This window comes from Mycteria americana, chromosome 13 (assembly GCF_035582795.1).
Source record: "Mycteria americana isolate JAX WOST 10 ecotype Jacksonville Zoo and Gardens chromosome 13, USCA_MyAme_1.0, whole genome shotgun sequence".
NCBI lineage: Eukaryota > Metazoa > Chordata > Aves > Ciconiiformes > Ciconiidae > Mycteria > Mycteria americana.
In genome coordinates, this window is record NC_134377.1 from 10,593,026 (window position 1) to 10,616,534 (window position 23,509).

Sequence of the window (23,509 nt, forward strand, 5' to 3'; positions counted from 1 at the left end):
CACGTCTTTACAAGCTATACATCCATGAAAGTACCACTTATTTTAAATAATTGAATTTTTCTGTGATAATGTTCTTTGTTTGCAACATCTTGTAGAAACTTGCAGTACAAATGATAAGAATCCAGGCTGAAAGGGTAATTTCTTCTCTACAAGCTGACCGTTCATCATTAGTACGTCTCTTCTTTGCCAACCGTTCTTTTCATATTGTTGGTAGTTTCCTCATTTCTGTTGCTGCTTGTGCCACTTTGTTATTTATATAACGTTCACTTCAAAAATACCAACATACCACTTCTTTAGTTGACAATCAGAGGCAACTAAAGAATAGAGGCAACCAAAATAGAGGCAAACATGTGCCATCTTACGTCAAACAATGCCTCGTTCTCAGCAGCAGATTTCAGTTCTGGTACTGCGTTCTCTCATATCTTCTTCCATTTTTAAGGGTTCGTTTGCGGCCCACTGGGCTACAAAGTTCTTTCTGCTTCCACAGCTCATAAATCAACACATTAAAAGAATTAGAATATGTAACAATAGATATAGGTGAGTGGACTGCTGGGAGCAGCTAAACTCCAGAAAAGCCATTAGAAAGCATATTCTAAAGGACTAGGCTGGTGTTTGAACACAACATGAACTTTTTCAGGTAGTAGAAGGTCCCTGTGGTGAGACTATTTTATAGTTAAAGAGTAAGATTCAGTAAGTGGGAATTTTGAAAGGTGTTGACTGTAGCAGGCATCTCCAATTGATTTCAGCCAGAGTCAGCTGGAAGGGTCATTGAGCTTTTCTGAAAGCATCACTTAACTGTTCAGATTTTTAAAGAAAGGTAATTAATTAGTGGTTTGGGAAAAATAGCTAGAAATATGTGGCTTATTCATCTATGAAAATAGATAAAGCAGAGGCCTTATCTAATAGCACATGATTATCTTAATTAACAATTTAGCTCTGCTGTTCACAGAATAATGAAGCCTACTTTCCTTTGGAGCCGTACTGTGTCCCTGTGCTCTTCTCTTCCCCTCCTGCCTCCACAGTGCTAGGCAGGCAGCTTGCACTAGTGCTACTTCAGCACATCTGATGTGCTGGAAGGCTGGTGACTGTACGTGTGCTGACTGGCCAGCTAGAGCCACCATCAAGTTCATACTGCAACCTTTTTTCTTTTTGGCAGAGCTATAATTGGGAACTTTCCACTTAATGTGGGTTTTTTTTCTGCCTAAAGCTTCTGAGAACCCTCACAAAGGCTCACTCCTCTCTCTTGGCTGATTTTAACCCAGTGTGTCTAAAATTTAGAAGAAACTGATGGCCCATCACAGTGACTGGATAAACCTCGCTTCTTTAGGAAATTGACTGAAAATCAGAAAAAGCAGAAATGCAGGTGGTGTTGGTTGGGGTTTTTTTTGATGCATACTTACCTTAGAAAAATGGAAAGAAAAAATCAAAGGGTAACTTGGCATTAATGGTGGGCCAAGCTTTATAGCCTGGCTCTGCAGGTGAAGAAATATCAGTGAAAACAACAGAACTTGTTATAGGAATAGTCCTTTCCCTTCCTGAGGGAAGCTGCAATGAAAATACAAACATGCATTAGCTTCAGTCTTCTCTTTGTACAACTGCTTTGTTTGGACTGGGTTATATTTTCAGCTGTTATTTGTAAAACGTTTTTTTCATATACTGTTCTATGTTTCTTTTCATGAATGATATATAGATTTTTACTGAAGTGTGTTTTGGCAAGCAGCCCACAGTTGTGTTTGAGTTGGAACAGAAACTGTTGGGTATAATACATTCTAATATGAAGTGCTACCTTTATCTAAGAGATTAACTGGGTCACTGTCGCACAGCTGATACCTAAGCAAAACAAGCCATTCCTTTTATCTTAAATCCTGTAATTTAATTACATACCTGCTTCAATGTGGTGGTAGTGATCGTTGCTGTAACATTCACTATTCTGGCTTGTGGATTGACAAGGGATCCATATTTAGTCCACTTCACTTCTATTTCAAGTGCTACTGGTATTTGGCATGAGCTCTGAAAAGTGTTATAAATTCTCTCATTGTCTGACTTATACAGAAGCAACCATATTAATTATTCATCTTATTAAACTGGCAGAGTGCCTCCAGAAAGCTCGCTCCAGGAAGTTACCAGAGCAACTACGCCATGCCTGTGCCCTGGACTGCTGTCTGTGCAGGCAGCACAGGTGCTTGCAGCCTTGGCTCAGGGCTGTCCCTGCAGTTTCTCCATAGGTGACAAACCAACTCTGTAACTGCACTTCAGGCAGGACTTTGGCTCTTAGTGATAGTGCTGAGCTGGCTCTTTTTAGTAGGAAGACTTATTTCAGTAATACCGCTGGGACAGTAGAAAATCCTTAACTCTGCCAGGGCAGGATTTTGCAGCCTACAATCTTAAATATTTTTAGGTATTTCTTCTTGAACTGTCAAGTTTCTGGTTACAGAAATCACTCACTGTTTAGTTGCAAAAGCATGCAAGAAACCTATATACAAGCTGTCATTGAGAGGGTGCTGTCATTCAGCACCTGCCAAGCAGCACTGCCTACCCCCAATAGCAGGGACTGCACTGCATCAGGAGGAAAAGGGCTAGTACAGAAGATGTTAAGAATAAGCGTAGCATTTGGGTCACTCAAGTATACTGCTTCTGTGCTTTAAAGGGTTCTTGCTATCTTACTCTAACCTGGCATAACAGCACCAAGGAGAAACACTGATTCTGTTACTTCACTCTTTCAACCTTACCTCTTGTGCTTCATCCCATCTGAACAGCAAGACTCTAAACTGTGGCTAGAACTCATTTTGTACCTAACATGTTGTCCTGATCCATAACTGAGGTGCCTGGATACCAGCTCGATTAAAAGAAACCCTGTCTTCTACAGCAAGAATGAAACTCCTCATTTGTGAATAGTCCAGGAGGACTTTCCTCCAGTTTGTTTCTGCATTTTTTTTTCCCATAGGTCTGAGAAACCTAAGCTGATGCTGCAGTGCAGGTACAGATCTCAGGAGAGAGCACAGTGAGAGTGAAGGGGTGTGGTGGTAGTCGTGTAACTTTCACCTGTTCTGAGGTGTGGAGGTGAGTTATCGGCACCCAGTCAAGCACATCCTGGGCTTGAGAATTTCCAAATGAGGCCACGTATTCAGGAAAGCTTTGTCCCTTCAGTAAATCTAGGAGGGTCTGAGTCAAAGGCTGGCATGTCATAGCTGCAGTAATTCTTCCAGGAAAAAAAAAAAAGATGAGTTAAAGCAAAATCTATTGGTTTGGCACAGTAATAATTTCTCCTTGCTCTCATGCACTCTTCAAGCCTTCTGGCTACAGCTGCTAATGTACACAATCTTTTCAAGAGAAAGACCATTGTTAATTAAATGACATTTTTTATAATTAAATACTCCTACAGCAGTATAAATGTCCCAGGACCTGAACAGATCCTAATGGAAAGGGTTGTCAGAGGGTTAAAAGCACTAAATAATTTAAAAAAAGTCCTCTTACCGTAACTTACAGCCTGATATCATATTATAACCAAATAATATTGGGGTTCTGGCTCCCTGTGCTGCCAGACAGTCCTGGTTGGATGTACTTTGCAGAATGGTAAGTTGACTGTATTTGTTAGTATTCTGAATGATGCCAGATGTAACACACAGTTAAAGGGAAATTCAATACTTGATGTATATCATGAAGAAAGAATCCTTAATTATATCTTTAAAATATACCTGAAAATGCTATAATAGCTCAAGACTCCTTTACACTGTGAAGAAGCACTAGAGTGTACAATGAAGGTCTAAATCTACCTCACTAAAAAGTCCCGGGAGATTGCAGTCAGGACTGAGTCATTCACTACTTCTAAAACATAGCCAAAAAAAGCACACTTTTACTTTTGTTAAAGAACAGATACATTTTATAGATGTCCATGCTAGAAAGTGTTTGTGAAGATGGACCAGAACAAGTGCTGCAAACAAAATTCCGATGTGGAAAGGATATCCTTGTGGCCGGAAGCCCGCTCTTATAGGCAGTCCAACAACATAACCAGGATTACCACTGAGAGGAACTGGCTTTGTATTTACCTGCAATGCAAATGTACAGTATTAGTTCTTACCCTGTACTGAAATGGTTGGAAAACACAGAAATATTTCACTTATTTTAGGATTATTAACTGCCTTGAACAATGATAGTAGTAAGACTGCTCTGTAAGATTGTAACAGTTCTCTACCATTGGGGCATCCTTTGCTTTCACTGGATACAGTTATACAAAGTCACAAGATAACTCTTCTAAATGTGAGAAACAGACTTTGGAGACCTTTATTGCCCAGTTCTGAAATGCTGCCTCATTTGTGTATCCAGGGCAAGTTACATTTTACCTTGCTGCTAACAATTGTTCTGATTCAAGTTTTATAAGTTTTGTCATTAAATGTCTTTTAACAAGTCATCCGTAACACCTCTAGCAGTTACCTGAGTAAAGCTGATTTCGAAGCTCTGCTGTATTGAAAGTGCTTCTTTGTTAATTGCCCCCAAGACAAAAGAAGCAGCTGCTTCTATTATTTCTCCTGTGTCTGTGTATGTAATGTGATAACTCACCTGAAAATGAAACATTTTAGATATTAATTAGAACAAATACATAAAAGTATGAAACTAGAAAGAAGGAATTTAAAACTATATAAGTATTGTTTTCTTTCTTCTGTGCTTAAGAAACACCCAGCTACATGGTACAGATATACTATATCCTCAGTTGTAGTCAAGATGGGCCCAGAAAACAGGAGGAACTGAAGTACTGCTCAGTAGGTGGCTAGTCATTTTACAATGACTGTGCATTAAAACCACAAAGACCTGCCTCTGTATCCAAGGTAGCATATGCTTTTATAAGCACTGATACTTAGGGACTGATTAGGCACTTTCCCTCCAGATGCTGATCTGGCTTTCTCCTACAAATTAAGACACATGGGTTGGAAATACTGCCTATTTATTCTAGTTTGTCACTCGTTTCCTGTCTGCAAAGGGAGAGAGTTTCAAGAAGAGCAAGAAAAAAGCTGTGGTCTGGTCTGACAGACAAAAACATGACATTCACAAAGTAGCCATGTCGGCAGATTTACATATAAAGGACATAATTGTTACCAGACCAAGCCACTGATTAGCAATGGTAGGAAACAGATCTAGGGTTGGAGCCCCTTAAAAACTGACTTCTTGATAAACGTCTTCTAAGCATAAGCCCAACGTTCATCTATTTAAGATGAAAAGATGAGATGATTTGCATTGTGTATTCCTCTGTCTCTGCCACCACTGTGCCTGAAGTCATCTTCTCCCAAGCATAATGTAGATTCTAAACTCATGTTATTGTCTGTTATGTCATATACACGCAGTAATAATAGAAAAGGATTTCATCCTGTCTCCGTGTTGTGTTGCATATAGTTATTATTTTGTTGCCAAACACTCTCTTTTATCCCAAAGTCAATGTTTCTCCTGTCACATTTGCTTTGGAGATGTCACAATATATGGAAACTGTGCAAGGCGTTTCTCACATCTTTGTAATTTGTGAATCAGAAATTATTTGATGCATACATGCTTTCTGTCAAACGTGAGGAGGAAAAGAACTGTCATACCTACCCCAAGAACTATATTTATGCACAGTTCATCCAAAATCACAGGAAGCCTGAGGACATCACTACCATTAAGTAAAGTCCGCATTCCATTCAGAGACTGGACAACTACGGATTGGACAGTAATATTAACCTGAAAAACAAATTCATGTCATTTCTGAATATTGTGTATAATTATTTTTGGCTTTTTCTGTATTATTAGATTTGTGACCCTCCCTGGTTCTGTTCCACAGAGCCAGCAGTCAATAATCCTCTGAACAACTGCTATGTTAGATGTATTGCTGAAGTTCAACAAAAGGTTCTATTTTTAAGCAACTAGAGAGAGTTACTTAAAAAGAGAGAGTTTTATGAGGGGAATGCATCAGGCTTAAATGTTTGCAGGTAGCATATTATCTTGGAGTTGCTAAGTATCATTACTGATAGCAAACAATAGAAATGTTTTAATTTAAAGATTAAGGATAAAGTCCCTGTTCTGATGAAGTCAGTGAAAAACTCTCACTGACTATAATTGAATTAAGAATTTTGCCCCCGGTTGTTCCAACCAAGTTAGAAGGATACTTACCATCTGACTTGATTTGGGTACCTAGAGGAGAATAAAAGAACAAATTCAAACAATAGCAAAGGTATGACCTATTACAAGTAGCAGTTAACTAAAGCAGTTAAGGCTTAACTGCTTTGCCTATTTAACTCTCTGTCATTACAATAACTTTTACATCGTGGAAGTGATTGGATATACACTACAGTATCCAGGCAGTGTGAAAATAACTGCTATTCTTTGTGAGTAGTAGGCAAAAATCTTATAGTCCAAGCCTCTTCTTCCCCTGACAGCAACTGGAAAATTTCTTAGTGACTTCCATCAGTTTTCCATCAGGCCCAGCTTTGACTACATTCCCAATAAATATACAGTGCATTCAGTAAGTAGTAGATGAATGTAGTGTTTCCCTTGGACACTCTATTTGCAACTCAGAACTAAGAAACACTGAAAAAGTTTACTTGCATCAGAAAGGTGACCGGACAAAGGCATCTCAGTTTGGCATGACTCATTGTGCATCATATCATTTGACCTATCGAGGGCGTCAGAGAACATTGTTCCTATTGCAGATCTGTGCAAAAAACACTTGTTACACAGACTGCCAGTTTAGGAAGTCTGCCAGGCTGTTTGTACCCAAAGAAATTAAGAGCTTTTGTTGTCCCATTCTGACTGTAATGAGTCCATAGTTTCACGGTGTCTAAACAAAGAAATGAGAGGCATGTATCCCTCTTGTTACACAGCACGTGGACATGCACAGTTGCCCCACTGGAAAATTTCCACCAAATTTTCATGGAAAGGCAGAAATGTTGGACCAAGATCATCAATCAGACCTGCAAAATACTCACATAGAGCACCATTTTGTCAAAAGTTTTATTTTTGTGACTTCCCAATGAGTGTTTGATTCACATCTTTGGGAAGGGACTGAAAATGGGACTCTGACCATGAAGCATGTTCTGCAGAATTATGACAAGATACAGAGACCAGTCTGCTCATCTAACATCATGGCAGAGAACACATTCCTATGAGCTGGAGACCTGAAGGTGATGCAGGTAAAGTCTGTCACACACTGTCACATATTTATATCAGCATCCTGAGGTACAGCTCAGCCATTAGAATCACCTGTATGAATAAAAGTGCTTGTAAAGATTAGAGTTGTCCTTCAGGGAAGCAGGCTGTTTCTGACTAGGGCAGAGGGAATGATCACCGCTCCTAAAATTCTATTTATCTGTGACTAGGGTGATGAATTATGTTTGTGTAGGTCACTGGCAGACGGCACTCCAGCCGCACTGCTGCCTCCCACTGACTCACCTTCCCACCAGGGAGGCAAGCAGGGGCAGGCAGCAGCGTGTTGCTTTGGCAGCTGCACAGTACACGCAAACCGTAGTATGAAGCATCGCAACGTTATGAGTATCTATCTTGGTTGAGGGTTCCAAGCACCCCAATGCCCCTTGAGTCTGCTGGACAGGCCAGGGTAGGGAGCAGAGATGAACTGCAACAATTACAGACCTTCATATCACTCGAGTTGCCCAGCCTGGCAGTGTATGGGCTCATAACCATGGGGTTTTCTGAAGGAACGGCTGTATCAGTCTTCTCACCTGGGGCTCCCAGAAAGCCTCCCTGGGTCGAAGTGTTTTGCCATTTCTTTTGCCGGCAGCTCCACCTGCTGGCACTGGAAGGCCTCCCTGCTCTGGCCTGTGACCACCCTGTCCTCAATACCAAGTCACTTCTCTATTGTCACATCCCACCTTCAGCTCCCTTTGGGGAGTTTCCTACAGATCATCTCTAGCGTCTATTCAGCCTTCTTCAGTTCTTGTATCTGATCCTTCCTGAACCTCCAATGTACTTTGGACAGAAGTCTGACCTCTCCTGAGCTGGGCCATTGTAATTGGCAAACAGCATATGGGTAATGTGTTACACACTGTTCTAGTGAGGAAGGGGAATGAATCTTTTAATTCAAAAACATTCAGCTGCTTGGAGCCTGCCCTGACACATGCTTTTTATTTTCTGGTTCTGCAGCCACCCAGATTTGGTGCACATGGAAACACCCAAAGCCCTTCTGAGGCAGAGTTTTTTCCACCTCTTCCACAGTGGGATGATCAAAAGCTAACATTTGTGAACAACTCTTTGCTGATTTCAATGAGGTCCTCAAAGATGAGGAGAATGATCCCACCTGTGAGAATGTGAACTACTTAGTGGCCTTTCCTTTACTGTTGATAGCTTTGGAATCTGTGAGGAGACTGGAAGGGGTCTTTAAGCAGTGACTCACTACAGAGCACTAATTAAATTAATTTAAATAATCACATAAATTAAAAACATTTTAATGGTGGAGAGTATGCTGTTTCTTGATGACCTCTGACTTCTGGAAGGAGCTATCAGATTAAGGTATTATGTATTTCAGCTTTAATTTTGCATGTGTGATTTCTTTGTCTTCCTGAATATCTGTAAAGGGGATTTATTTATACAGAAGACATCATCCTCCAGTTCAAAAAGGAATTAAAAATTAAGCTTAGCTTTGAAAAATAACCACAGACTGGATTTGGTAGTAGGCTGGATACAAACAAACTTGTTCTCAGTGGGGTAAAAGGTCATGTTCTTTGAGGAGTATAAGGAAGGCTTAGCCTGCACGGGCAATACCTCACTATTAAAAACTGAGGCTTGTAAGAAAGGTATATATGCAGAGGACTAAACCTTACACGTTCTTCTTTAATTACAAAGGTGTACCAACTCTTTAAAACCCAAACTTCTTAGAATTAGGCACTCTGGTAATAGGCTTCTTGGAAAAGCTTAAACATGCACAAAAGCATAAAACTGCTGCCATTACAGCAAGCGCTAGCTCAGTGATACAAGCTTGTCTCTTCAAGACCATTATTTTTGTTGGCTAAGCAGAGAATAGTAAATGCTTCTGTTACCAAAGCTTAAAGTAAAAACAGTTCCAAAGGCTTTCTGTATAAAAGTCTGTTGCATAGAGATATTTCTTTTCCCAACCCACAATTTAAAAATCCAAATAAAACACTGTATCCTTTAGTAAATATAAGTTACTTAATTCTGGAGGCACAAAAAGATATGTAATATCAACAGTCAGCTGTATGTTTTGAATCATACTTACTGCTAAAATGCTGGAGTTGATATAGAACAGCATACTAACTCCTTGAATGTTGCCACATTTTTCCACACTTACTGATCTAATGCATTTTGTAGCCTGGTTTACTAAAAACCCTGGGAAAAAAGTCACAAAGTATTACTGAAGGAAATTAAAGAGTAATTATGAAAAGCAGAAATAAAAAACAATATAAGAACCTCCAGTATAAGCAAAAGTGAAGTTAAATGTAATTTCTATTGCAGATAAGGTTTTATGTGAGCTATAAAGAATTATACTTTCTTAGATTCTCCAGAAATGCTGAGACAAAATATTACTTCTTAGCAATAGAAGCCTAATAAAAGCTAGAAAATTTATGACTTCATTTTTGAGATCTCTCTCAGTTCAGGAAACTGTGTGAAAGGTTAAAATGTAGGGCTCAAGCCTGCAAGTCTGACTTGACTTGCATTCAGGCTGTGAAAGGAACCTCATTGTACCAAAGCGACATCTTACAAAGGTTGCCCAGTTAGGTCTTGCTTTGTGTAATACCCTCTTCTCTCACGGTGTTACCTTTGTACTATTTTATTAAACCAGTTATGCCAAATAGGATGTTTTATTGTTGGATAAACAATCCATTAACAGGACTCTCAAGGATTTACATATCTAACTTTGAATGTTTAATATAGATGCAATGCAACTTCCAATCTACGTCTAAAAAATCCCCAGAGAAACAGAAGCTATCTGAAAAACATTTGTTCATGAATCTTTATCTGAATTTACATTTGTGTGTGTGACAATTTACTGACTGATTAAGCTCAAGTCAGAGCAGCACACTCTAAAGCAAATAAACTGGAATTCAAATGCATTTTCTAACCTGCAGGATTCATATCAGAGCACCAAGAGGAGACAACAGGACTAGGTAGTCTTAGAAACGCATCCACTGTCTGCATAGGAACACCATACTGCCAAATAAAACAATATATTCAAGTATATAGGTGTGTTTCAGTCCATGGAAAGTTTTAGAGCATTTGTATTAACAATAAATCTGAATAAAAGAAGTACTTATTTCCACTATATCTGTCAATACTGCATACTACTTTGTGAATCAATTCTTAAGCCACTGCTAACAGCTTTATGTTTACAATAGCAAAACAGCTACTTATTTTTCAAAGATCTTAAAAATCTAGTTTACTTCTTAAGTAAGCTAACACAAAATGCTACACTTCTTATTTTTACATTTCTATATTTAAAGACCAAAATAAAGTTTGTCTTTTCCAGAAGAACTGCATTTTTTAAAAAGCAGATGCAAACAATGCTCACTTGTTCTTTTATGGAACTATCCAATACTAATTGAATCAGGTAATTATTTACCTCGTATCTGTAAGTTTCATTTGCATCAGAAGGATTTTGAGCATCTGTGTTCATATTCCAGCTGTCAGGCTCAGCACTGAAAGAAGCACTTCCAAACTGTTCAAGCAACTGATCAAAATTTTCAGAAGTAGGCATTTCAGGGGAACTGAAGGAGAATGCTTGTTTATCTGTCAAAATATTTTAGAGCGTGAGACAACTTTGAGGATAAAAGATACAGAAACAGTATTTAGTAATAATTTTTCCTTCTGGAGCTGTTAAAGACTCAGTTACAGAAAAATATCAACACAACTTTTCTTTAAGAAAAGCTTTCTCTTTTCTTTAACAGAAAAGCTAGGTGGTATCTTAATTCATCATTTCACCCAGACCCATGAAAGCACAAACTTAAACTTCGGGAAAGAGGTAAGTCCCTTTCTTTCAAAATCCCATTTTCTAACAGCATATGTTCCAAAACAAAGACATGCCAATTGGTGTCTACAGTTTCCATGTGAAGTATTCAGATGACTACTGCACAGTCATAATCAAATTAAGAGAAAATAGTACTGATCACTTCTTACTTCCCTGCAAGTCACTTCAAAGCTGGTCATAAAGGATTTTTACCACTGGTGACTATTACATAGTTACAGTAACAGATCGGCAAGGAGTCAGTTTCCCATGAAACAACTTTAGATGTGATATATTGAGGATGCTAAATTCTTTAAAAAAACAAAAAACTTTTTTTTTTTTTTAAACAAAGAAGACTAAGAGTGTATGAGATGTTTTAACTCCATAGTTTCACAAGTGAAAAGATTACAACATACAGACTGTGAGCATACAGAATAACCAGTTTTCTGACAGGTTTAGTTACTTTTAATTTTAGTCTGTTTCTGGTGCCTAAAGAGCTTATAAAAATAACAGCACAATGCTTAATATTGGCAACAACACTACTTACAGTTTGTAGCATGAATGCAGAAAACACTGGGATTGACTTGGTCGATTAATTTAAATATCCTTTCTGGTGGATTTGCTTCAACATCAAGTGAATATATAGCAGCTTTCTGACTACAAAGACGGCTGTCACCTCTGCAAACAATAATAAAATCAATGATCCACTAGAAGTTAGTATTGACCATATTTTTAAGTTCTTTTTCATGTATTGAGGCAGCATCAAAAAAGCACTAAAATGATTACTCTTTTTTAACACAATTTGTATAGCAATTGTGCCTCCTTAGAAGGTTCATATTGTTTTATACTGTGGGCTTAGTAATAAATAATACAGAATTCTCCAACATGTTTTATCTAGCAGAGACAGCAGTGTGAGCAGGAACATGAAGAAAGGTAAGAGACAGACCGGGGGAAGGGAAGAGACTGACAGTAATAATATTAGAGCTAAAATGACAAGTTGGATGGGATCCAAATGGTGTGAGACACCACAAATGCAGGGTGCACCACAGGCTATACACAGCCCAGAAACACTTTTATTCATACAACACAAGTGGGAAGTATGACCTTTAGGGTAAGGTGATGGCACATAGACCAGAAAAAAAGATCAGTTTCATGAATATTGCAATAATATTCACTTTGGAGGGGGGAGTGGGAAAAAGTCCGACTTGAGATGTACATAAAAGAAACGGCAGAGTGAGAAACAGGGAGGTGAAATAACCCATCCAATCTAGGAAAAGTATTTGTAGATGTGCCATGGGTTCATCAACAACAGCCCAGAACTGCAGTAGGCTGCACAGCAAATGTGCCAGTTCATACCCTGAAGAGTACTGGTGTGTCCTACATGCTAGAAATACAAGATGATGATCCTTGTGAAACTGATACTTAGGCAGAGTTAGAGCAGTCAAGGACAGATACTGAAGAAGTGAAATGATTTTGAGAAATAACTTTTTAAGCATGGAGTTAAACTTTTCCATGAGGTGAACCGTTTGTTAGTAGGATCACATCATAAATCAAACCCCTTTTTCCTCTGTTTCAGAGACCACATAGCCTCTCACTTGTGATCAAATCCTTTCAGTAACACACACAATTATGCAAATGCATATAAATCTAGATGTAAATAATGAGATCCACAATACTTGCAGTCATTGAAAATCCCATGGATTTTCATACAAAATGAACATTTTACACAAAAGAATTTGGGGAAAGAAACACAACTTCATTTCATGCATTTCTAGTTGACAAAGACAGAATAGTCACCTGAGACAATTAAACTGTCACTCAGGAAGGCGTTGATTAGACCTTTCTGATATATATAAATATCTATAAATGGGTAGCAGTAGTCATTGTGTGCAAGAACAATAAGAAAAGGCAGTCTGGGATGACTGCTAATTCAAATTTCAAAGCACTGAGAATACACCTTAGTGTTCAGATTGGCATAATTTATACAGAAGGTGGGTTGAAGAGCTGTACTTAGTGTTCTGAGAAGTCACCAAGAGATTTTTACATTACAATTTTGAAGCTCACTTTCTTAACTCCTTTTTGAGAAGATGAAATTGGGTGAAGGTGTTTTCAGATAAACTGTAAATAGCAAAGAAACAACTATTGCCATTGCTTTATAGATATAAGGTTACATTTTACTGTTTGTGAAGTGACAGACTGGCAGCGAGGCAGCAGGTTGGGACTTTGACTTGTAAAACTAGGATCAGAACAATGCTCACACTACTTCATTAACTCCTGAATTGATCAAGTTTCTAGCTGATATCATAAACCGTAATGAAAGAGGTTACTGATAAATTGCTGATGACCTACGGAGGTGGCCAGATGGTCCCATGGTATCAGCTTTCTGAACTTCCAGACACTGCATTATATTGATGGAAGTCTAAAGATGCATTATTCTTCCCCCAACAGAAAGCATCACCACCTAAGCGCCCACAGACAGTAGCACAGTGAAAGAGGAGAAAAGCAAGGAGCATGAGTTTAGAAAAGAGGGAATAACTGAATGAGAAATTGGGGTGGGAGGCCAATTTGCTATTCTACCTGGCTGGGGCCTGAAGGTTACAGGCAAAGTGCAGGAAAGACTGGTGAAAGAGTAGGCAGCAGTTAGGAGGCAGAGGGAGGAGGGGGGTTAGGAATTGGTAAGAGGAGAGGATAGAGCCCTTACAAATGCTTGCAGCAAATAAAACAGGACTTTGTATTTCATATAGCTATTTATCCACTTACGTGACAATAGGAATTGAACATGTAGTAAAGAGACTGAAATCTGCTGCACTGCAATCAGGGTCACAACAGCAATTTACATCACACTGTGCCACCAACAGATCACAAACACACAGCTTGGCAACTGGAGGAGAGATTTAAATTAGAATTAGTATTGGAACTTTACAAGTTACAGCATGTTCCCTAACACTTTCATTTTTCACCTCCCCTTATTTTTGACAATGGTCAAAAGTCTATATCCAAATTCACGTGCTTTTTTTTTTTTTAAGTAATTTTTAAAAGCTATCTTTTCTGCTACTTAGCAAATCTATTTGGAACACAATAACAAAACCAAGAGCATATTAAAATCTCGTGGTGTGTTCCCTGTGAAATCAAAAAAGCAACTTGAGTTAACAGGAAATTTGAAGGTATGAAAATATACTCAGCTCTGCAGAGGTAAAAAAAAAAGATACAAACCAGGTATGCTTATCTACTTGTTTCAGCTTATTAGGAAAAAAAAAGAAACATTTTGATAGAGCAGCGAGATGTTTATAAGTATTGAGCATGTCCCAGGGTCCAGTAATATATTTTCCTGATGTGCCAACATAACCATCATTGACTTCTTTGAAATGGTTTTTTCTGTCTAATAATACAGAAAGTAATTGCTAGCAATACTGTAAACTGTCTTGATAAAATACATTTTGCAACTTCTTAAAACATTCTTAGGTTTTCAAGATTATAAATTCAAAGAGCAGATATTACTCTACTGAACTGTTTAGGAGAGTTGCTGTGCTATAACAAATCTAAACTTAAAAATAGCACAGAATGTAGAAAATTAAGACCAGTGCTCCGTAGGCAAGACATTCAAAGAATGCTCATTTTCATAACTACTGCTGCTTTTATTTCAACTTGACTGTTGCCCATTTCTCTACGGCCTCCTGGATGCTCTCTGACCATCTGAACAGTATCCAGGTACTTCCTGGAATCTCTGAAGTTTTGACTGTTCTGTTGGCTGAGTTTAGCACTGGAATTCTTAGCTCACCTTGTAAACAAGAGACGTTTAAACATGGATGATTAGATTGGGCAGTTATGTCTCTGAGATCAGGGATTTAAGTCTCTTTTCCCTAAGGAGGCATGCACTGGGACAACATGTTTAATTTTGCAAGTAATATAGGGAAGTTGAATTGATGGCAACAACACTGGGAAATCAAAAGTTAAATAAAAGTATACCTGCCAATTAGAAGACAGTGGGAAGCACCTTCTGATAGCACAATAACAAAATTTGTGATCTGTATTGCCATAGCACCACTATATATCCACAAAGCTGGGGATGAATTAGGAGTCTTGGGGCAAACTGTGTGTGCATCTAGCTTAGTGTGCAAGTGGATATTTCCAAGCACATCCAGATGAAGCTGGGCCTCCTCTGAGAGGCCTAGCTCTGCCCTGTGGGCTCAGCACAGGGTGCTGGGTGGGCAGGAGAGCTTGCCCTCTGTCAGCACAGACTCACAGGGCTGTGTGTGCTGGGATCAGCATTCCCAGTACCCGAAGGCTGTGTAGGGCTTGCTGAGCCGGGCTTGCTGAGCCTGCCTTTCTGAGGAGCCTCTGAGCCTTGTCCGGAGTGGGGTGCTGCTAGAGAGGGGTACTCAGAGCAGCACTGCAGCACAGCCCCAGTAAATCCCCGGGGGACCCCACGGAGAAGCAGGGCAGCTGTTGCGCAGGCTTGTCCCCGCCCCGGGCGGCTGTAATGGGAGCCGGAGGAGAAGAAGGGCCCAGCGGCGACAGGAGGCCTGAGAGAGGCCGTGAGCGGGGCTTCCCTTAGCCCGGGAAGAGCCGGTGCCCCGCAGACTGCACAAGGGAGCAGTCTGCCGGTGCCCCGCAGACCCCGCCCACCGGGCACCCACCGTCCGTGACCGGGGCCGGCCCATTGCGGGGCCGCGCCCGGGCGGCAGCGCGGGTCTCCGGTGGCGCCGCGGGCTCCACGCTCGGCTCTGCAGTCTGGAGCGGCGGGAGGAGGAAGAGGAAGAGGAAGAGGAAGGCCCCGAGCCTCAGGGCCGCCGCCATGGCGGCCGCTCCTGGGCCGCCCCTAGCAACGGCACGGTTACCAGGGAACGCGGAGCATCACGGGAAGGGCGCGTTCCGCCCCTCCCCGGGGCATCACGGGAAACAGGAGGTCTGCGACCGCGGGGCAGGATGGGAAGGGGGTCGTGCACCTCGGGCACCATGGCGGGAGGCGAGGGGGGGCCGGGCCCTGGCGAGGCAGTACTGCGGCCGAGTCTGGCTGTCATCTCCCGCCATCCTCAGCCTCCCTCAGCGCAGGAAGACTTGGGGTGAGGCCACACGCTAGGCCTTTGGCTGGACACGGCCTCCTGTGAGGCTGCTGCGCTCGCCTCACCACTGCCATCCTGGTGGTCTCAGGTGCCCACTCCTGCCACCCAGCCTCTTCAGAAACAGCCCAGCGCCGTGGTAATCCGGGTGTCGGTGGCCCCTCAGTACTAAGCCAAGGGCAATAGGAAAAGGTTTAAGGTGTAGTGACCTAAGTGTAAGCTGTGTACGTGGTTTGGGCAAAAATGCTATTGGAAGGCCATACACAAAAAAAACAAATGTGGGGAATGGCGCCTTGTGAGCTATAAAGTCCTATGATTAGCATATTTTTTCAACTTTGTTTTTAGTAATCTGCTTTTCTTAAACTAATTTTTAAAGTCTTACCAATTTCTTTTTCGTTTTGAAAATGCCATGGGTCCTTAATGCTTAGTGTGCATATTCATTAATTAATCTTGTTAGTAATCTTGCAATATATATGGTATTTTTATACTAATTTGGAAAACCTGAGCTACAGAGTGACTAAATGATCAAGGTTCCTTAAGGTTATCTCAAAAATGTTAACGTCCAGGCTACAGTTCCAACCAAGAGATGACTTTTTAAAATTAAAGGTTTGTCTTCTGCATTATCTGATCAAAAGCAACTTTACAACATTTGTTCCTGCATCAGACTGACCACTACATCATCACACGGTGTTTCTTATGACCAGGTTCATAACTATTGTCTTGAAGGGAAGCCAACAAAAGCTTTAAGACCACAAGAGGGCACGTTCTCTTCTACGTTTACTGAACTTGCCTGCTCCCTGTGCCAGTCAACATCTGAACAGCACAACTTCACGCTGGCATGCAAATTTAGTACATTGGAGATGTTCCACCTTGTGTTGAAAACTGAAATAATTCCACAGTGCATACAGCGTCTTTGTCACTTCTGCTGCCCAAGAGCCGATTATCAACAAAGGTGTTGATGAGTTATGCAAGACAGACTATTGCCTGCCTCACGCAGTACAAGGCTACCAATGTAATTTGGTATTCTCAAAGAGCACAGCTGGTAACTTAGGATGGATTTGAAATAGCTCTGTATTGCATGGCAAAATCCTGGAGTCATCCTTCCCCTTAGAAAGACCTCATTCTTCTAAGGACATGGTGACATGAAGGTGAGAATCCAGTGTACTCCATTGTACTTCAGGCCTCTGTGTGCCTCACGTGCAATAATAGCTTCACCTGGGTCTCCATTCTGCATTCCTTCTGTTAAGTATAACCCAAAGTTACTGTATTTGCCTCCTTCCTTGGGGAAGAACAACTGATGTGTTTAGTCTCTTTGTTTCTTTGCTGTTTCTAAGATTATTTTGATTCAATTGGAAACATTCATGCATTTCCTTTCAGTAAGGTTTCCTAAATGATATTACTAGTGTTGGGGTTTTTTTTGGGCTTGAAGAGTAACAGTAACTTCAAGTACACTTTGTTTTGAAACGTCACTGTAAAAGCGGCATCATAGGACTCCTCCTTTTTGCTTCTCACTAAGGCTGTGCCAGGACTGGCTGCAGCCATAGAAGAGACTATATGCCTATATTTGGAGGAAATCATGGGAATCTTTAAAAAGCAGTATCTTTCATTACCCCGCAGTAGAAAAACATGTTGACTTTGCCAGTTTACTCACTTAGATTTGCATATTTGTAGCTACATTCAGGACAGATATTGGTGCACTACTCTGAAAACTCTAGTGTCTTTGGCCCTGCTTAATAAAATAGATAGGCACAGGTTGTAGAAGTTGGCCAAGGACCTGTTCACAGCTAGCAGAGTTAGAAGTCTTGCAGCTTCAAGAAGGAGGCCTTAGGGAGGGAACAGTGCCCTACATAAAGGAGGCTTGTTCTCCTGCCTGTTAAAAGGCAAGTGAAGCTCTTTACTTTTGTCACTATTAAGTGAGTGAAGTTTCTGCATCCTCTTGCTTGAGGGAAAGTAAAACAGATTTTGGAGTTTTACTTCTAATTGCTGTGGTGCTTGTCCCAGCTGGGAGAAGCAAGCCTGTAGGAAGGAACAGTTTGAGTACATGGCTGCGCTCTCCTTTGCTGCCATGTGTTTGAGATCAGACCTCTTTCTGGGTGAAGCTGACTTAGGGGCTTACAGTCCCTTGAACTTCCTTGACTAATCTCCCATATATGACATATGCTCAATTAACAAGGATGAAGATGTTTCTCCTACCTAGAAGTCCTGCAAATTTTGAAACTTGGAGTTTAGTTTGCAGACTTGAAGGGAGAGTGGTGCTTAGTTTATTGTTTATCATCACTGGTCCTATTCTGTCTTCTGTATCACTTGTTCAACTGCAGTGTCATGAGATGAGATAATTAATATTGAAGCACCCCTACTTGTTAGTTTACACGTCTGATGCATTTAAAATCAGTAAAAAGGGCTGTTGACAGTGCACAAGGGAAAATACAATTTAATACATTCTTTTTGCATCCAGAATTACTTTGCAAAGCTGATGGTGCACAGGGGACCAGACTCCTAGATGAAAACCAAACCTTGCTGAAATCTGTGAGCTATTCCGAAGCACAGATTGCACCCTGAATGCATGTGGGCAGAAGCTGGATGAATAAGGCGGTATTATTTCTTACTGCATCTATCATTGAAATAGAATAGTTCTGGGCAACTGTTCAATAGCAAAGTACAAGATAATTAATCTGGTTTTCTTATGACCTTTTTTTTTCAGAAGTAAGTTAGGGCTTTACTCAGACCAACAGTTCACCAACAGTTACAGCAAGTATCTCCAATACTCGCTGTAAAAGAAGAATAGGACGAACACAGCTGTTGTGTCACTTCAGTTTCCTCTTTATTAATGTTTAAGTGACTAACTCTGAATTCCTTAACTGTAGGATGTGATAGTTCAATAGTCTTGATGCCTCTCCAGCAATATGTACACACAAACAGAATGCAGTAAGTAAAGTCCCTGCAGAAAGAAACATAAAGAAAATAGAAGAAAAATCACCTTTGTCATACAGAGAAGAAAGGCAAGACAAAAGCCAAGTATAAGAAAAACCATTTGAAAAATCCCACTACCACAAAAAACACCCTTATGTTAGACTTCTGAAGCAGGTTCCAAAGAGCAAACTCCACAGTGTGTAGGACAAGATCAGGACGTTAATAAATAATGCATGTGCTCCATCACAGAGATTTTAATTTATCCTATCAATGTGAGTTAATTAATAATTAAAGAGGGCACTGTGATCCTCATGTGGGAGGTCCTACAAAATGAAAATTCAAGCAGTTTAAGATGTGGTAGATTGCTGTCTATTAAAAAACATGTTAAAGGATTTACTATATTACTATTTTAATTATATTTTAAGTAGCAAGATTTTGATGCACATTTAAGCATTATAGCATGGCATTTGCAATCCAAACATTGCAGGATTAAGTCCCATCGAGTACAGTAAAACCAGGGGAAGTAACTGATTATAAACACAAATAAAACTAACACAGATGTTTTTTATGAAATGCTAAGACTAAGCAAAAAGCACTACTTGTATTTCAGTTTCTCTCATCCAAGCTTATTTTAATAATTCAGTTAAATTTAAATTTTTAACCGTATAACTTTCACCACAGCCCCTCCCTTTTAAAATTACTTGAGATGTAAATAATTTAATTACTTTTACACATACAAAATTATTGCTGTTCCTCAGAACAAAAGACACTAGAGTTTTCAGAATAGTGCACCAATATCTGTGCCGAACATAGCTACGAATATACAAATCTAAGTGAGTAAACTGGTAAAGTCAACATGTTTCTCTGCAGCGGGTCAATGACAGAAATTCTGCCCATGGACACATATCCTTTTGATTAAACAGTTTAATTTTCTGTTTGGACATTTAAACTAACTCAGAGTAGAATTAGCTTAATAACCATGGTCTTCATAAATTATGATGGACAAGGTGTTCAAGCTATTTGCTGGCTGAATGTGTGCTGCTCTTTCTGAACACACCGTATACGAGGCTTTTGACTGACTCAGGTTTTAGTGTTAGGAAGTTTTAGTAATAAAAAATGCTCAACAGAGTTACTCTTATGAAAGAGCTTCTCTAGGAAGTGGTATAATTCCTGTTACTTTAAACTTTTAAAATGAGGAGAAAATCCTAAGAGGAAACAGTTTTATATGTGCATTACTTGATCTAAATATGTATTTTCAGCTTGATGCCATTCAAAACAATTTTACCACTGACCAAAAGTCACAGTCACCATTAAACTACAATAGTTTGTATTTTTTAGATAAGCTGGATGACTTGGCTGTGGTTCTAAAGGAATTGAGGGAGAAACTGATACACAAAATAAATCAGCTCTCCAGGATTTCAGACAGCTAGGATTTGGGAGGTCCTAGTTCCCCATCCTGAGATGGTGATCTTCTGACTCTGCACCTTCTCTTGACTCTTCCACGTGGAGAAGTCTGGTGTGGTTGTCCTTTTCACATTAGTTTTCTGTTTGATGCTAACTATGCTGTCTGAATGTCTTCGTCTTTTCAAGGCAAACATTGGTTTTGCTGTATGGCAAATGACTTTAAAAATTCAAGGGGACAGGCATTTTTAATTAGAGTCAAAACAAAGTCAAATAAGGCTGAAATAAACTGCATTCTGGTCTAGCACAGCATTAGCCCTTAAATAAATAGTGAGAAGCCTGGGCTGCCTCTGTACAGCAGATGGCATTACAGGTAATATTTATCATACTCCAATCCCAAGGCTAAGATAGCAGGGAGGGAGGATTGACGTCAGCTACGAGTGAATCAGTCTTAATACAAGCTGAAAAACTGCTTGTGCCTTCAACAGTTGATTACATTGTGCCGCACTTCTGCTTAGCGCTCCCCGTTGCATTTATTAGTCTGTCTGAGCAAGCCTAGCAGGAAGAGTTCATTTTGTTTTGCAGCTTAAATGAACTGATGTAAATGGATCTTGGACTTTGAGGTGGGAAGATTCCACCCAGCTGCAGTAACCAGGGGGATGCCCTTTGCCCCAGTTTTTGTGCCAAATTTGTGCATTTGAGAATTTTAAACAAATACCACTTTGGCAGCATATTGGCCCTCGGGTACGAGAATGAGTGAGACAGCGGGGCATGTACTGGGAGGGATTTACAGGGAGATCTATCAGGACTGATACTGAGGAGTGGGGAAAACCAGTTCTGTCCTATTTCATTAAAAATGGTTGTTCTTTGTCTCAGAGGAGCCGAGTGATCCTCTGAATGAAAACCAATAGCAATTTTTCATCTGGGTACATCGTTATCGTGCGGGAGTGAAAGAGTTCAGCAAAGGTTACTAATTATCACGTAAATGATGTAGTCTTCCTTGGCTATCTGGGCAGACCTGGTTGGGTGACCAGGGATGGAGGGAGTACGAACTGCTCATGGTATGCCTTGGCTTGGGAGCCCTTACCAAAGCACGGAGTCATGCTCTGCCAAGTGTCTTTGACAGCCTTGCGCTCATACCGAGTTTCCCATGGCTGACTGGCAAAGCAGTACCAAGAGCATCCTGTCCAGCTCTGGGAAACACGTTGTGATGAGACGTGGAGAACTCGGGTTTAATTGGAAGCATGGTGGGAGGTCACAGGTTGAGAAGCAATGCACACCCAGCCACGGTAGGACAGATCACCTTGCACTAACCAGAGCTGCTTCGGGGCACCCTGGCACTGTAGGCAGTATTGAAATCTGCTGCGTTAAAGAAAAGGGGTTAGGCCAGGCTGGACTTACCCTAGAAGGGACCTGGACAAGGAAGAAGAAGGAGAATGAGGGGAGGGAAAGAATGACTCTGTGGGGGAAACTCTGAAAATATGTGCTTCCCTTTCCTGCTAGAGGTACGGGAGGGTGTGAGGCAGCAACGTTTGCTGCTGGGGAGAGCTACTTTGCAAGTACTGTTTGTCATCTCACACACCCCGATGGGCCTTGGCAGCAGCACACCCTTATCTCCGGCATGCTGGCAAATTCGGCTATGTGGCAATTTCCTAATTCACCAAGGCTGGGCCTGGGCTGCTCTTTGTGTTCACTGCACTTTAATTCTCCCCATTCTAATGGGCAGATTAATTTTTTAATAAGTTTGGATACAATTTCAACTTTAGGTGGAAAATTTTCATGCGTTGCTTAAGCCTTTAGCAGTTTAAAGGGGAGGAATATTGTCTCCACCAAGATACACAGCAATGAAATGCCTACTGTCTCTTAATGCTACCGTAATGACGTGCTTCAATAATGTTCCCTGTGGGTTGGGTCAGTGGAGTACGCCACACAGCTTTTCCTTTCGCTGGAGACAGCTTGGGGTTCAGGTTTCACACCTACCTCTGCTTTGTTTACACCCATCAACTGTTTTGTTATTTACATATCTCGGGTTATATAACGCAGCAGCCGCCTCTTTACATGTGTGTATGTGGAAGCATTAAATGAATTTGCGCAGGTTGTGCAGAGCTACCTGCTAGGAACTTCTAGAGGGACAAGCCATTTTGCACGCCCACAAGTGGCACGGAAAACTGAGCTGCAGAAGATAAGGAATCGGGCTTTTTTGAACATGGTGGGTCTTTAAATGTTGATGCCTTGAAGTTGTTGATGTTTTTGAAGTTGTCCAGGAGAACAGCTGAAAGCCGGCTCGCTGCCTTTGTATCACGCTCACCTGCAATTAAAATAATTTTAGTGGTTTTTGTGTGGTGACTGCATACCACGGCCTTCTCGTGAGGGTTTTGTTTGGCATCTGGTGTCCCTTACCCAGAAATGGATTAACGCTCCGCACTTTCGTGATTTCCACAGAAACCACACAAACATCACGCGCCGTAGTGAGCTGGCTCTCTCCCTGACTGCACCCTGCTGGGGAAAACAGGAGGAGTTGTCCTTTAAAAATAAATTTTTGTGTGGTATGACTCACATAACCGTCCTTAATAGCCAGAAAGTACAAACGGCCACCGAGTCCCGTCAAGTTATGCGGAGCACGCGAGACATGCGGCCTGATATGGGCGTGGAGGCAAGTATCCGGGTTAGGCGCAGCCTCGCTCGCCCCTATGTTGAAAGCGTAATTGGAATAATTACAGGTAAAAAGGCAGCAAGCGGGGGAGCCGTCTCCCCGGCCCCCACCGACACCCCCGTTTGGGGGCTGCGGGGGGCGGCCCCGCTCGGCCCCGCCGTGCCGCAGCCGCCGCCGCGGTGGCTGCCGGGAGCCCACGGTGTTATTGTCCCGCAGCATGCAAATGAGGCGCGGCGCGGAACCAATGGGGGCGGTCGCCGGCTGCTGCGCAAGCGCGCTGGGGGTGGGGCGGGGCTGACCTCGCCGCCCGCCCGCTCGCTCGCTTGCCGAGTGCCGGGGCCTCAACACGCGCGGCGAAGATGGCGGCTGCGGCCGGCGGGGTGCGGGGGCGGCGCAGCGGGCACCGCCGGCTCTGACCGGGCCACCCCCACGGCGCGGCGGGGAGGGCGCCCGGAGGCCTTCGCGGGGCAGCGCCGGCCGGCTGGGGAGGAGACAGAGCCCCCCTCGGGGGGGGGGGGTTGGCGCGGAAGGCGGGGGCGCTGCCGGCAACCC

General features: G+C 41.6%; 1 protein-coding gene and 2 long non-coding RNA genes across 6 annotated transcripts; 1 reads left to right on the plus strand and 2 right to left on the minus strand.

Annotated features, from left to right (window-relative positions):
* Positions 1-16: 16 nt before the first annotated feature.
* Positions 17-15,782, minus strand: TCTN1 (tectonic family member 1). 2 transcript variants are annotated; one of them, XM_075515867.1, is made up of 15 exons: positions 15,571-15,780; positions 13,694-13,814; positions 11,481-11,611; positions 10,553-10,719; positions 10,056-10,143; positions 9,212-9,321; positions 6,136-6,156; positions 5,581-5,706; positions 4,432-4,557; positions 3,962-4,046; positions 3,475-3,613; positions 3,043-3,199; positions 1,885-2,010; positions 1,401-1,545; positions 19-487 (listed from the first exon to the last, which is right to left on the minus strand). In XM_075515867.1, the coding sequence occupies exons 1-14, from the start codon at positions 15,728-15,730 to the stop codon at positions 1,402-1,404; spliced, it is 1,701 nt and encodes a 566-aa protein (XP_075371982.1). In that variant the 5' UTR covers positions 15,731-15,780; the 3' UTR covers positions 19-487; position 1,401. The 2 variants fall into 2 exon arrangements, with proteins under 2 accessions (XP_075371983.1, XP_075371982.1); XM_075515868.1 differs by lacking the exon at positions 1,885-2,010 and having other exon boundaries at positions 17-1,545; positions 15,571-15,782.
* On the plus strand, positions 15,151-21,320 carry LOC142416383 (uncharacterized). Of its 2 annotated transcripts, XR_012777709.1 has the most exons (4): positions 15,151-15,339; positions 16,698-17,141; positions 20,242-20,414; positions 21,181-21,293. It is a non-coding gene; the product is annotated as an uncharacterized LOC142416383 (long non-coding RNA). The 2 variants fall into 2 exon arrangements; XR_012777708.1 differs by lacking the exon at positions 20,242-20,414 and having other exon boundaries at positions 21,183-21,320.
* Positions 18,825-23,150, minus strand: LOC142416382 (uncharacterized). 2 transcript variants are annotated; one of them, XR_012777706.1, is made up of 3 exons: positions 22,705-23,138; positions 22,415-22,612; positions 18,825-18,931 (listed from the first exon to the last, which is right to left on the minus strand). It is a non-coding gene; the product is annotated as an uncharacterized LOC142416382 (long non-coding RNA). The 2 variants fall into 2 exon arrangements; XR_012777707.1 differs by lacking the exon at positions 18,825-18,931 and having other exon boundaries at positions 22,043-22,612; positions 22,705-22,803; positions 23,023-23,150.
* Between the last annotated feature and the right edge of the window lie 359 nt (positions 23,151-23,509).